The 14,866-nt window shown below is 39.5% G+C and overlaps 1 protein-coding gene across 21 annotated transcripts in view; it reads left to right on the top strand.

The window, feature by feature from the left end:
• adgrl2b.1 (adhesion G protein-coupled receptor L2b, tandem duplicate 1) overlaps nucleotides 1-14,866 on the top strand; it is a 102,909-nt gene that overhangs the window by 77,975 nt on the left and 10,068 nt on the right. For all 21 annotated transcript variants that reach the window (XM_023965755.2, XM_078934006.1, XM_078934004.1 and 18 more), the window contains 10 exons: nucleotides 157-340; nucleotides 1,663-1,785; nucleotides 4,065-4,270; nucleotides 4,965-5,138; nucleotides 6,384-6,593; nucleotides 8,724-8,944; nucleotides 9,697-9,763; nucleotides 12,099-12,190; nucleotides 13,249-13,417; nucleotides 14,171-14,299. In XM_023965755.2, coding sequence (XP_023821523.1) covers nucleotides 157-340; nucleotides 1,663-1,785; nucleotides 4,065-4,270; nucleotides 4,965-5,138; nucleotides 6,384-6,593; nucleotides 8,724-8,944; nucleotides 9,697-9,763; nucleotides 12,099-12,190; nucleotides 13,249-13,417; nucleotides 14,171-14,299 — 1,575 coding nt within the window. The remainder of the gene's footprint in view (nucleotides 1-156; nucleotides 341-1,662; nucleotides 1,786-4,064; nucleotides 4,271-4,964; nucleotides 5,139-6,383; nucleotides 6,594-8,723; nucleotides 8,945-9,696; nucleotides 9,764-12,098; nucleotides 12,191-13,248; nucleotides 13,418-14,170; nucleotides 14,300-14,866) is intronic.

The raw sequence follows: 14,866 nt of genomic DNA, 5'->3' as shown, positions 1-14,866 counted from the left end.
ATATGTTTCTGTTTTCACACTGCTTGCTGCTGTCAGTGTCGGCCGTTCACGGTCTTTTTATCATTTGCTACCCAGTCCTCAGCACTTTGTCATTAAACCCTAGTTATGATGAGAGGCGAAAGCGAGCTGACAACTCTCTTGTCTCCATGGATACAGGCAATTGTGGACACAGTTGACAACCTACTGAGGCAGGAAGCGCTGAAATCATGGAAAGACATGAATTCCACAGAACAAACACACGCAGCCACGATGCTCCTGGATACCCTGGAGGAGGGCGCGTTTGTCCTTGCGGAAAACCTGATTGAGCCTGCGATCGTGAAAGTGCCTGCAGAGAATATCAGTAAGTCCACGTCAAAGAGACAGACACGTTAATCTTGGATGACCTCAGGTTTCCAGCTGCTAAAGGTTTTTTTTTAACATCTCATGTGGCACAATTGCCAGAAATTAGGCTGGGTTTGATTGAATAACACATTTGTTTTAGGGAGCAGTTTATTAAGGACATTATTTCCTTCACTTCATACAGTACAGTCATGTTTCCACTCCTTTGCTGCCACAATTACAGTTTCGTCACTCTCTGCTCATTGCTTTTTAGTCTTTCATTGTGCAGTCCCCTCATTGAACATGTTTGACGAGATGAACTGCCCGGACCTCAGGGGTGGGAAACAAAGCAAGCCAATTGAATGGCTTTGTTCCATTCAAACAGCTCTCCCTATGCTCTCTGCGAGTGTTTTCCATTAAATAGCAGTTAGTCACGCTATTAATGACTTCACTTTACCAAACGCACTGATTAATACAATATAGTGCTGTACATTGACTATTTAATTATTGTATTAATTCAGTGTTCACAAACTCGTCGAGCTCTGTTATCATTAAAATAAACATTCCAGCGAAGGAGAATAACTACGCCCACATAAAGAGAAAACAGCCGTGGAGAGCAGCTTACCTGACTTGCCTGGAGAGTTAAAAAGCTAAATAAGTTAGATTTTTTTTATTGTTTTTTTTCTAATTAGCCGTTTCCTGGGATCCTCCAGGTGAGGATCAAGGACAAAATGAAGCGAAAAGGGAGCTGAGAGCTAGAAAGATGGGGACAGAAAGGGTTGCTCGTTTGTGTCCGTCAGAAGATCTGCGGAAGTGAGGCCTTTTCTGATGTGATGATATATGCGTCCTTATGACCCTTTAGTAATTTCACACATCAAAGGGAGCACCATCCGGCAACTGGCATGCCAGAAAAAGAGGGCTGCAGGAGTTTAAAGGATTTTTAGAGATTTGTTCATGGAGCCCAGAGTTATCTGCACCCACAGGGGAAAGTGAAAGTAAAAGTAAAGCTCAATTATATGTTTGATCCTTTGAATATTTGACATTTATGCTGCAGCAGCCTATGTGCTTTCATTCACTTACTCTCCACCGCAGCCTCTTGTCAATATTTTTTCCCTGCACTTGCCTCTGAGGCTTTCATAATGCCAGCCAACAGCTTAGTGACACGGTTTTTAAAGTAAACGACACCCTACGGGATCTTGCCAATAAGATTTGACTCCTTTACTGTTACAGTGAACATGAAGTCTTTGCAGGCGTGCGACTGGGCCTCAACCACACAGCTCTATTACACCCTTTTTGTGAGGCATTTGAATATTCACATCTCTTTTACCTCTCCCTCACCTCCAGTGCTGGATGTGTATGTGTTAAGCACTGACGGTCAGGTGCAGGACTTCAGGTTTCCACATACGAACAAAGGGGGGGCTACACTTCAACTCTCCTCCAACACGGTGAAAGTCAACAGCAAAAACGGTGAGAAAAAAAATGTTTTACATTCTCTCATCACACGGTGCTCTCAAAGTCTAATTTGACATGTTTTCTGGACACTGACCATGTTATCCCAATACAAATCATATTTGGTACATATGTCTCATTGGCATGGCAGGAAGTTTCATTGATAAATAACTTGGTACATGTGTTTTGACTGTACATGACAAATGAACTAAGTGAACCCCTTATCCCTCAGCGTTCCAAACAGGAAGTGCCTGTTGGCTCCAAGAAGCTAAAATCCGATAGACTTCTTGTGAGAAATAAACAGCTATTACCCAGTCATTATTACCATTTTTGCTCTGCTGCCTTTTCTTACTTTGCTAATCCTAATTTCTTTTCACAATATTTTTTCTCTAGTGCAAGTAATTGAAGCTATAAACTGGCCAATCAGATGCCTCCATAAAAGTATGTGGTCTCACGTTCAGCGTTTAAAACGTCTGATTGACAGATTCTCCCGAGCACGCTTGCAATTGGTGTGGACTTCCAACAAACCCATGATAAGCAAGATATGATGACTCAGACGTATCACTTACTGACAAGTTCTGGTTCTAACATGATGGCATCTGTATAACGAAAAAATGGAGACTTCATTTCGATGGAGCTAGAAGTAAATCATTTTTTATGGATGATATCATACTCTCTCAGTCCAGTTCTCAGATACGATCCATTAGTTCTGCCTTGTAGTTCATTATCGTTCCACTAGGGGCAGTAGAAGCGGTTTTCAAAATGGCTGCTTTTATGAAAACTTAAGGGCCTGTACCATGCTAAATAAAATTAAGGAGCTTTTAAGTCTATTATAATGTTCATTCCTCACTATAAAAAACCCCAAAGTGGTATTTGGATCCATTCACACATTTCTAAGTATCCCTCCATTGCTTTGCTGTGCTCTGACCACCAGCCCTCTGTGGAACTAGCAGTGATCGGCAAAAACACTTTCATTTTTTTTGCACAATATGCACATCCAAAAATTTGGATGTTGTTTATTTTGGAGAGGGAGACGCAGACACCCTGGCAAGGCTGGCTTTAGGGTTGATGTCATGAAATGGGCAGCACCCAACAGGGGTCCTAAGAGATCAAGTCGTCTTACTTCCGGGTGGGAAAATAACTCATAAAAATAACTAATATTTAATACAAAATGTGTTCTTTACTGTGCCTAAAGTACCGGTAATATATTATCATATACATGGATATTGTTTACCAAAAAGGCTTTGGAATAGCATTGTATAGGCACTTTTATTGGGAAAAGGTTTGACTAATTATTAGAACCTTTATGGTGAGAAAAACTCATCTTTCTCTCAACTCATCATCATCAAGTTTATTTATATTTTTAAATGACAACTTGCTCTGTTGAAATATTTAAATTTGGCGATACAGTTACACCATGCAAAAGATGTGTGCGTCAAATTGTGAAATTGGGTAAATGAGGTGTTTTTTACCCCCTGAACACTCATGTCAGCATTTTTTGCATATTAAACTAATATTATGTTCAGCAAAAGCGTACCAAATCACTCAAGCATATCATAACCGATACTTTCTAAATCTCATAAAAAATTATGCTTTTTTGTGGATTTCATCAAAGGACTTTGAACACATCTTAATTTTTAAAAAATGATTTGATGTAGTGGGCTTTACAGCAGTAATTCTGGCTCGCTTGGTTTTATTCTTGTGTAGTCTTACTGTGGATTAACAGAAAAACAAAGTGGACTGCATCTTTCTGTTGCATTGGCAGCAATGTAGAATTGATCTCCATCACAAAGCTAACAGAAACGTAAGACAGAGAAGTTATTTTGGTTTGTTATTCTGCATAAATCTTTAAAAGGTGTGAACTAATCAGCCCCCATGTAACATTTGCACCTTTTGAAATCAGTCTGTTGTTTTTAACTGATACCTACTTGAAATCCTTTAGCTTTATTGGCTGGTGTTCCCATTACAGCCTGTTGAGTGTGAGTTATTTCAAAATGTGGTGGAAATGATCCTTTTTTAATGTGCCAAAGTCAGTTTCACGACTGCATCTTATCATGATGCATAATAACGGTCACACACTTGAAGATGAAAGGCTTCAGACCAGCAGCTTAAGTTCCCTCTTCTAAAATTTTCCATAGTCTGAATTTTAAAGTCTGCTAAAGACAGCATTGGTGCGTTTGATGTTCACAAACAAGCACAGATATGGAGTATTTTATCTCCTTGTTTGTTTCACCACGCCGAAAGTTGAATTGTGAATTTTCCACATATCAGATAAGTCTCTCCCCTTTTGCCTGCAGGTGTGGCCAAGCTGGTATTTGTGCTTTACAAGCACCTGGGTCAGTTCCTCAGCACAGAAAACGCCACGCTGAAGGGAATGGGGGATCTGAACAAACACAACCTCTCCCTGACTGTTAACTCCCACATCCTGTCAGCCTCTATTACAAAGGAGTCCAGCCGTGTGTTTGTGGCCGACCCAGTGATCTTCACACTCGAACACCTGGATGTAAGCCTCCTCCTGAGAATCGCTCAGACCACACTGTAGAGGCAGATTGTGAAAAATACTTTCACTCCTTTCTACAAAGAATGGCACGTCTTGCACTTTGCCTGTGGTGTTGTTGGGGGGGCGGTTGTTATGGCAAAGTTTGCAGTGGGTTATGATTCTCCCTGATCAGACGTACTTTTTCTACTTTTCTTATACATTTAAATTATTTTTAAAGACCCACTCTAGTCATCTTTAGAACTATTTTCAAAGTGTTCCCAGTGGTCTTTTGTTAAATCTAAAACCTGTGTCAGTTTTTAGGGTATAGTTTCAGCAGGAGTTCATTTGCAATTTCTCTCTGAGTTGCGGGTGGGACTGATCTATTCGTCTACAAATGGATGCATCAGAATGGGAGCTTATGCCCCGCCCAGTCTATTTTCCACATCACAAATAAAATTTCTTTATACAATCTTAAATTTTCCTTTTTTTATTTTCATTGTAAATGTCCTCCATCATGAGAAAAATGTAACAAGAACATGTAATAAACACCAAAAACACAATTTTCATCAGTGTGGGTTTTTATATTTTTACACAATTTCGGCCCCAACCATCAGTAACAAAAAAAAATACTGGTTCAAATAAAAGCCTTTACGATCAGACACGTCAGTTCTTTTTGTGATTCAGTGCTTCTGGTCTAAGCTATTTCTTTGTTTTACAGAAGGAAAACTATTTCAACCCCAACTGCTCCTTTTGGAATTACTCGGAGCGAAGCATGATGGGATACTGGTCCACTCAGGGCTGCAAACTGCTGGAAACCAACAAGAGTCACACCACTTGCTCCTGCAGTCACTTGACCAACTTTGCCATCCTCATGGCTCACCGTGGAAATGTGGTGAGTGGCCCTCACCTTGTGGTCTGCAGGAGCTGTTTTCCTTTCTCACCTAGTTTATTCTTCCCCCCCCCGTCCCTCTGACTGGATCTTGCACAGACAGGCAGAACAAGCATGGCATTTCCGAGATAATTAGATAATCTCTGCAGGAGAAGGCATGGTTGGGGAGGAGGGTGGAGAAAAGGCAGTGGGCTGTCATTTTAAAAGAGCAAGGCAGTGGATCTGGATAGAAAGTGGCAAAGCATTATCACAGGTAATTATGTTTTACCTGTGGTCCATGTCTGATATACACCCCCCCCTCCCCCATGGCTGGCTCTTGGGAGTCATGAGAAACGGCATAACCACAGCTTTAACTTATGTTTCCACACTTCCTAGAGTGGCGCAGAATCAATTTGGTGGCAAAATGCAATTACAATCCAATTACAAGATAAGTAGCATGTGAAGGGAGGACCTAACCAGTAATAAATGTAGAGGATAAGTTTGTGGTTTGTTTAATAATATATCCCAGCTCCTGAACTCTCTGCCTGTCATCTACTCTAACCACAATCTTAACCACAGCTCGTAACCAGAGCCAGGAGGCTAGGTTTAACCTCACACCAATTCTCTATAACTCCTGTCCTCTATGAAATTGCAAATATTACTGCAGGATTTGCCCCACGGTTAAGGAACCATGTCTTCAGGTGATATTTCTTAAGGTCAAGTCTTTTTTTTTTCTCCATATTTTCCTGACGCCCATCATGAAACACACTCAGTTATAGGTCCTCTGCCATGCAGCATGATCAAACCTCGCTCGCATGGCTGCCTCTCTTTGAAGTGGTTTTCCTTCTGATGTCACTTTTTACAGCATGTGCATTTAAAAAAAAAAAAGATGACTGGACATGTTTGGCTTGAGTGCCAAATGACATCTGGCTCAATCATGTTTAATTACAGTGTCAGAGTTTGTCAAGAAACACTGAGCTCCCAATCACATTTGGCTTTCTGCTGTGTTTTAAGGAGAAATGCAAGAATGAGTTCTTTTGTCTCAATAAAAATATGCAGCTAAAACATTTACTGCAACGAGATAATGGATAACGCGATGCAAACGTTGTTTAATCGTCAGAAGGACAAAAGCCTCTAGAAGACTTTTCTTGTAAAGTCTATATTTTTTCCACTTTGAAGAAGCCATTATTAGTTTATTTACCATCTACGATAATGTTAAGCACAAATGCGAAAACTCCTCCAATCTTTTGTGTGTTTGTGTCCCTGCAGAGAGATGGGAGTATGCATGAAGTTCTCCTCAGCGTCATCACCAGGATGGGCATTGCTGTGTCTCTAGTTTGTCTGGCCATGAGCCTCTTCACCTTCTGCTTCTTCAGAGGCCTGCAAAGTGACCGCAACACCATCCACATAAACCTTTGCATCAACCTTTTTATTGGCGAGCTCCTTTTTCTCGTTGGTGTCAACATGACAGAAGCAGAGGTATGCATCAAAAAACTCTTCATATCCCTAGAGTTAGGCTCCATTCACACTGAACGGCGGGGCCCATCAAATGCAATCAGAGGTCCTGGTTCGTTTTAGGCGTAAGGAATGGCAGTCAAAATAACCAAACCCTGATCTATCAAAATCATCCTTGTCTTCCATGTAGCAATAAGGCAGCAAACTTTGGACACTAGCTCCTCCCACATGTGGCGAGATCATCAGTTTAAGAACAGGAAGGCGGCAAGCGCAAATTTTTTTTTTTTTCAAATTTATTTTTTATTGAAAAAGCACAGGATAAATTGTACATTGTTTTGACGTGTCACAATGTTCATGCTTTCTCAGTTTTTTAATTGAAAAACAAAAAAAACAAAATAATAATAAATAAAAAAGGAACATGTGAGGAAGCAGGGAGTTTCAAAACATAAATGATATGACATGATTTCAGATGAAATCTGATCTTACCGGCTTAACATATTCTGTCCATATAGACCAAGTAGCGTAAAAAACATCCAGCTGTATTTGTAAAGAGTGTGAGATTCTTTCCATTATGTAAATTCTTTGTACCACATCAATCCAGTCCTCTGTCGTTGGTTGTTCAGGTTTAAGCCATTTTCTGGTTATTGCTTTCTTACTGGCTGCCAGCAGAATGTAGAGTAGTTTCTTATTTTTGTTGTCTAGGCCATCAATTTTACTCAAAAACAGACTTTCAAAAGACAAGGGGAAAACAATAGAAAACACATTTTGCAGATGTTCATGTATGTCAGACCAATACTTCTTGATAATCACACAGTCCCAAAATATATGGAAGTGATTGGCTCCATTATTACCACACCTCCAACATTTACTATTTCCTAGGTATTTTTTTTGAGAGGGTGTAGTAAAAAACCTCATTATGCTTTTCCAACAGAATTCACGCCAAATGTTTGATCCTGTTGTGATCCATTGTTTCCGACATATTTGTTCCCAATCCTCCTCTGTGATAGTGAGCTGTGCAGCATTAGGATCACATTTAGTTAATGCTCCAGTGAATTTTACTAAAATAAACCACCTGCTCAACCAAATGATGGACTACATTTTGAAAACTTATTTTAAAAAGTTGCTGATTGTGTGTATAACCCACCAAAAGCAGACTTCTTTTTACTGTTTTTTTCTCTTGATTGGGTTATTTAAGGGTGAAAAACCCAAACTCATACATAAAACTCTAAATACATATAGGACCTAAATGACCAAAGTTTTAAAAAAATGACCCCTATCAAAAATTATTTTACGAATGTATAAATAAATTTACTGTTTTACTTTTTAATTGTTTTGCCATTTTAGTTGTTGTTTTTAAAGTTTGGCGACACGTTAAGCCACCATATAAAATAAAAGGGATTTGATTGAATTTGTTTATTACATGATCTCGTGATTTCTGTTTTCTGTGTTGCATATTTGCTTTTTAGAATTTGAAACAGAGCTTCATGGAGGCAGAAACAGGGATAATGGCAGACATTGCAAATCCGGCAAAATACTGTTTTAGCACATTTGATTTTTTTTATTTAGCTTTAAAAACATAACGGTGGATATTCTTACGGCCTCTATTGAAAATAGAACTGTAGATTATTTCTAAAGACTTATTTATTTACCAGCCTTCCGAGTTCACTAACACAGAGAATGATTATTGAAAAACAATAAGCATTTTACAACATAGCAGGACTTATAATGTGAGAATGTACACGCCTCGCTGACTACATGTACGACTTGACTGCCATCCACACACAAAAAATTGAATATAGAGAAAATGTCCCAAAAGTTTCATCTTTTAATTGCTCAAATTAAAGAAATGTCTTCAGTCCTTGAACAAGCCGCTGCCTGTGCCTCTTTCTAATTAGTCTTTAAACAGAAACTTAAAATATACCAGTGCAACGTACCATGAAAAGAAGTTCCAGAGCTTGTAATCAATAATAAATATAGAAAAGATTCAAAATTTAAGCTACAAACAAGTTGCGGAAATAAATCAAAATTAAGGTGTTAATTCAAGTATAAACCAATACATTAATTTATTGATGGAGGTATTGGGTCGTTTTTTGTAAAAAGAAAAGAGAGAAAGTGAAGTTAATGTGACGTTTTTTGTGTGTGACTGTCTTTCAGCTGTTATGCTCCATCATTGCCGGGATTCTCCACTTCTGCTTCCTGGCTGCCTTCACCTGGATGTGTTTGGAAGGCGTGCAGCTTTACCTGATGCTGATCGAGGTCTTTGAGAGCGAAGGCTCACGCATAAAGTATTACTACAGCTTCGGCTACCTCATCCCAGCTGTGGTGGTGGGCATTTCAGCAGCCATCGACTACAAAAGCTACGGCACAGAGCGAGTGTACGTGCAGACTCCGTCTCTTTTGCAAACATGGGATAAAACTCTGGAGGATCTCCACTGAGACAAACGCAGAGAGCATCATAGTGTCATATTGTGCTAATGATACTGATATCACAAAGAGCAGTCCACTTCCCCCTCCTGGCAAATTTTCAGTCAGTTACCACGAGCACAGATTACTGTGAGCTCAGCTGCTTTATTAATGACTTTGCTGCCTTTCTGTGCTCTGCTTTTTCTCCTTTGCATGAGGATAATTGCTGCCTCTGTCAGTGTAAAGTTTGTACATTTAGCCATTTTTCTGTATCCAAGCTGCAAGCTTTGTGATCTGTGAGTCTGCAGAGCTGCTACTTATAAAATTTAAGTGAAGTGCCTTGTTCAAAACTCTTTTTCTTGCAAGAGTTTTCATTCAATTTCCTGATAACGGAGCGAGGCGCAGTTCACTGTTGAACTCTTTAAAATTCAGTATATTGTTTACTGTTGAGGGTCCTGGGTACACACGAGCATTTCGCATTTGCAGACGGTGAAGTCAGGAGTCCAATAACCACCGCCTTTTACTTTGCAGTGTCTGGTGGCACGAGGCCAATGCTCTCTTAAGATTGTGTTTTCTTCTCTGCGGTCGGAAGAGTCACTACTCTGCTGCTAGTTCCCTATCATCCAGCATGCTCTCCTGGACACTGATCGATGAGACACAACTATGTTCTGCCAATGAGATTATTTAATGAACTGCGTATTATTATTTTTTTCGGATCTTGCAGATGCTGGCTGAGGGTGGACAACCATTTCATCTGGAGCTTCATCGGACCTGTAGCCTTAATAATATTTGTAAGTGTTTTTTCCTTAAAATCAAAGCTTGGCTAACAGTTTATAGATTTTTCTCTCTTTGTGCTGGCAGATTTTTAGCTCTGCTTTCTTGGATCAATTTGCATGAAAGGAAGTGGTCCCATTATGGCTGACACGAGGACATCGCTGTCCACTCAGCTGTGAAATCCTCTGAAATCAGAATTGTTGAGCAGCAACAACTTAGAGCTGTTTTGGTTGAGTATTCCCTTCCTGCAATCAGGGGGAGAAATCGTTTCAGGCATGAAGGTCGTTTGCTTAGTGGGAGAAACAAGGGTGATGTTGGTGGTGGTGGTGGTGGTGGGGGGGGTGTGGGGGGGGGGGTAAACATGCAAGTAATGAGTGGGTGGGCCAGACAACCATTACCAGAGCTCATAGCCCTGCCGAAGATCATCACACATCCCCAGCCAATCCCTGCGTTTGGACATCTCCATCTTCTCCTCTTAATATTTCATGCAGAGTGCAGGGTGTTCACGATTCTCGTGGACAGACTTGCATGCGCAGAAGCCCCAGCAATTCACAGTATGTATCCATACGGTGAAGAAACATGTAAATGGTCTCAAAGGCTGGAAAATTCTGCAAACGCTTGCAATGAGCTGCATCCGTTTTATGTTTTTTTTTTTTTTTTTGGCAGCAAAAGAAAAAGACACCTGAAAACTGTAGCAGATGAACCCTTAGAGACCGAGCACGTATGGAAAGTCCATAAGCAGGATGTTCTTGCTTTGGGCAGAGTGCCTCCCAGCTATTCTGCCTCGCTGTCTGTCTGTCTGTCTCATTGGATCTATGTCATCGCTTACAGTTGTGTTAAATGCAGGCCCCTGTGGCCCAGAGACAAAACTCTGATCTAAAAGCCTCTTTCTGTTTTCTTAGCCACTCCTTTTTCTCCCATCCATCTCCCTGCTGTTTCTGGATAACATCTTCTCTCCACTTAGACTCCTTTGTTTGAATTTAAAGACCTCTCTCTGCCTGCTTTGAAGTTTTTGAAAACACAATTGTAGGATGTTATCCAAGAAATCTGGTTGCTTAGAAATACAAAAAAATGGAAATAAACCATTTCAGCTACACAAAAAAACAAATATGTTGGTATATTTTGAGTTATTTTTCCATGTACGACATTTTTTTATTCACTTAAAATGCATCAAAGAAATAAAAATTTAGAGGATCCTATTAAAAAGTGCTAGAGTACATTTGAAAAGTTAGAAGTGATTTGTGTTAAAGTGAAGCTCTCAGCCCTCCCCCTCTTTGTGGCTCAGGTCCCTTCAGTGCTTGCAGGGAGAAATCCACGGAGCATGGAAACCTTGGTGGATGCATGGACTGAATCATTTAAATGTTTTTCCTGGCCCCAGTAAAACTTGACTATAAAATGTGGAATCCAGCTCCATATTTTCTTCCTTAAATGTGCCTGCTTCCCTATTTATATTTTTACAGTGATTGGTCATCTTTTTGTCCTTTTTTCTTTTATTCATATATGTATTTTATTAGAAAGTGGTCACAGAGTTTGGGACCATCTGCTGGGAAAATGAGAATAGAGTTGTGGGTTTATAGCGGCTTATGGCGATCCTTGAGCGCCGTGAGGAGCACCAAACCAAAGCGATATTCTCCCCTGATGTTGCTTGTTTTTCCAAAAGTCAGCAAGCTTTATGATTATCACTGTGGCTTCACATTTTTCTGGGTCCTCTTAGTGAAAAAGCTGCTCAATTCACAGACAGCTTCACAACAAGTTCAGCAGCAATTTAGGGGAAGGAAAAGCAATTTATCCAACAAGAAAATGGACAAAATAACAAGTTGAAAGACCCACTTTCATCAATTTTTTAGCTATTTTAAAAGGTTCCTAGTGATCTTTTAATTCTGTTTAGGCCAAAATGAAAACTAAAATACTGGCACTTTGTTGGAGACAGAAACATTTCCTAAAAAATTCTCCTCTGAGTTACTCCACACCAACAATCCCACCCCCCATTTCCCATCATGCATCTGTTTACACTCTCTCCTGCATTTTTCTGGCACAGTAATTGTAGCACCTACGTCACTGCTACAAGCTTTTCCAACTGCAGGTTTTCATTTGCTCCTGATTCTCAACAATTTGAATGAATAAATACTTAGACATGTTTAGTTTAATTTACTTCGTGTATGTTCCCCACCATGAGAAAGCTGCCACAAGAGCATGCTAAAAACACCATTTTGATTGAAGTGGGTCTATAAATCCTTGGATAATCCGGCACATAAGTAACTGATTTCCTCCTTCTTGGCTTCTGGCAGCAGGATCAAATGTCCCTCTTAGTGCAGGCAGTCCTTTAACCCTGACTCACATCTGTTTTGACAGGTCAATGTCATCTTCCTGGTGGTGACAATGTACAGGATGGTGAAGCATTCCACCTCCATGAAACCAGACTCCTCCAGGCTGGGGGGTATCAGGTGAGGGGTGTCACTCTAGAAGATTAAAAGGCTGCTCCGTCGCTGTGTGTCTCTGTGTGTTTTCTTCTGTTCGGAGTAGGCTGGGGAGGTGAGGGTCACTTGTGTGCTAGAATAAAAGTAATATGCACCATCGCAGCTTCTGCTTCCCCGAAGAATTTCAATAGCTGCAGTTGATCTACATTTTTTTTTTTAATTTTCCAACCAGACTGACAGATTTCCCCTTTTAGATTTTATTTTAGTCTGTCAATCACGCCTTCTAGCTTATTTTCAGTATTTGCGCTGCAAAGGGGTATATTGCTTGTTTTATTTCTTCATAACTGCACCTTTGACCTCTGGCATCTTTTTACTCCTATGTTGGTAGAGTTTATAGACAAATTTTTAAGGATGGATCCTAACCACATCCGTTGTGGAATTCAAGAATATTAAGAGTGAAAACTGAAAAAGGCCCTCCAGTGAACGGCTTTACCATGAGAAAATGACTTTTTCAGTCTAAAAGCACAGCGGCATATGTTATGTGGGTGTTTCAACTGCAAGCAGCAACTCTGCATTCTGTCTAGAGACAAAAAAGGAACAGATACATGTATTAAAATCCTTATGAAATTTGTTTAATTGGCTTTCAGGCTTGCTTGTAGAATGTGAAAATTGCCACATTTGTGAAAGCTGGATTTCACACATTTTAATGAGCTACAAAACTCATTAACTTTTATTAATTAGGGTCTAACTCAGATCTGCTGTGGGTTTGTTATCTATGCTGCATATATGAACTTGGCTAAACACCAATAATTTGTTGTAGGGTTTTTTTGTGCAAAAAAAATCACACAAATCACATCTTGCACATAAAACATATGCAGGTTAGTTCAGGGTTCAGGGTGGTTGTTTTTCTTTGGCTTCCTCTCTCGGCTCACTCACTCATAAAAAGCCAGTCTTTGTGACTAAAAGTGGCAGCTTGGATCCTTTAGGCTTTACTAAAAGGCAACACATAGACTCCAAACAAAACAGAAACGGCTGTACGTGTAAAAAACCTAACATTTTAAAGCATTTTTTCTTTTGTTTTGCAGGTCATGGGTTTTGGGAGCATTTGCACTCCTCTGTCTTTTGGGGCTCACGTGGTCCTTCGGCTTGTTCTTCCTTAACGATTCATCCATTGTAATGGCTTACCTCTTCACCATCTTCAACACATTGCAGGGGATGTTCATCTTCATCTTCCACTGCCTACTCCAGAAAAAAGTAAGATTGTGTTCTAGATTGTTCATAATGAGCTGAACTTTCAGCAAACCAAACCCAGTCAGTGATTAATCAGTATTTGGGGTCTTAAATTGTTAAACCGTATATTTTTCCAGTTTCTTGAGAAAAGATCATGTTTAAAAAGCTTCTTCAGCAAAGACGAATCTTTGTTAAAGTGTACCTCTCAAAATGCTGCAAATATCAGTTTAAATTTTGTGGCAATGTAGACAGTTATGAAGAATATCAATAAATATTAATAATAAACAATATTAATAAAAACATGTTACATTAAAAAAATAAACATTTAAAAAGTGCTAAATGGTTTATATTTACAAAAGACTGCTCTATCGGTTTAAAGCGCTTTTTTTCTTTGCCCATTTGCACACCTAGCAGAAAACACTTAACCTGACCCACTGCAGCCGTCTATCAGTTCAATGTCCTATCAAATGGCAGCCAGGAATTGAACCCAGACTGTTTACCAAACTCTGGCAAAATCTACTGTTTTGGTTTTGTTTTTTCAGTATTTTAAAACGGATTAAATTTGTCATGTCTAAAAGCTTCAGTTAAATCTCTGCATCACACACGTGAAATGAAATTTTAGAAGCTTTTTGCCCACTTCTGACTGTTGGATTGTGCCTCGAAATGTGCTGGAAAATGGTGTTTCTGTCAGCTGGAATGCATTAACAACAGAGCGGCAACAGTATCAAAGCCTGTGTCAAAGTGATCACCGGGTTTTGATCTTTTCCTCATCTGCAGGTTCGGAAGGAGTACAGCAAATGTTTCCGTCAGTCTCAGTGCTGTGGCGCTTTGCCATCTGAGGGCTCCCACAGCTCAGCCAAGGCAGCCACCTCTCGATCTACAGCCCGCTACTCATCTGCCACCCAGGTACTCGGAACCATCCCCCCAAAATGTCAGGGTTTGAAAAAACCTTGCACTGTGCATGACCTAAAACTTTGTTAACCCTACCCTTTTTCACTTTGAGAAAAAAAAAAGACAATTTTTTTAAATTAATAGATTCATGTTTGAATAAAACCAATGATTAGTTATTATCAAGTTAATTGCATTAGGAATTTGTTCTCAAACAGAACTCAATGATCCAAATAATATTTCTAAATGCATCAAACCCTTCAGATGATTATTCAACTAAAGATTCAGTAGAAAATTTGCTAATAATTAAGACTAATTGTTGTTGTTTTTTGGCAAGAGAGAAAAAAGTAACAAAAGCAAGCGAGTAAGTGAAAAATAAAGTGAAAAATATGCAGTATTCATTGTCCTCTCCCTTACCTGCATGCAGCATGGCAGAGTTTATGTCTGCAGCTTATTTAAACAATATTTTACATATATATAACATAAATATACATATAACAATACATTATATCATGTTTCTATATATCTATGAATACAACAGAGTTGATAAAGACATGTTTGTATGTATTTTGTAAATGAGCAGTA

The sequence above is a fragment of the Oryzias latipes genome, chromosome 17 (genome assembly GCF_053564925.1).
Source record: "Oryzias latipes strain Hd-rR chromosome 17, Olatipes_Hd-rR_3.1".
In the NCBI taxonomy this organism is placed as follows: Eukaryota; Metazoa; Chordata; class Actinopteri; order Beloniformes; family Adrianichthyidae; genus Oryzias; species Oryzias latipes.
Note: the sequence above shows the minus strand (reverse complement) of the source record. Positions and strands in the feature narration are given on the sequence as shown.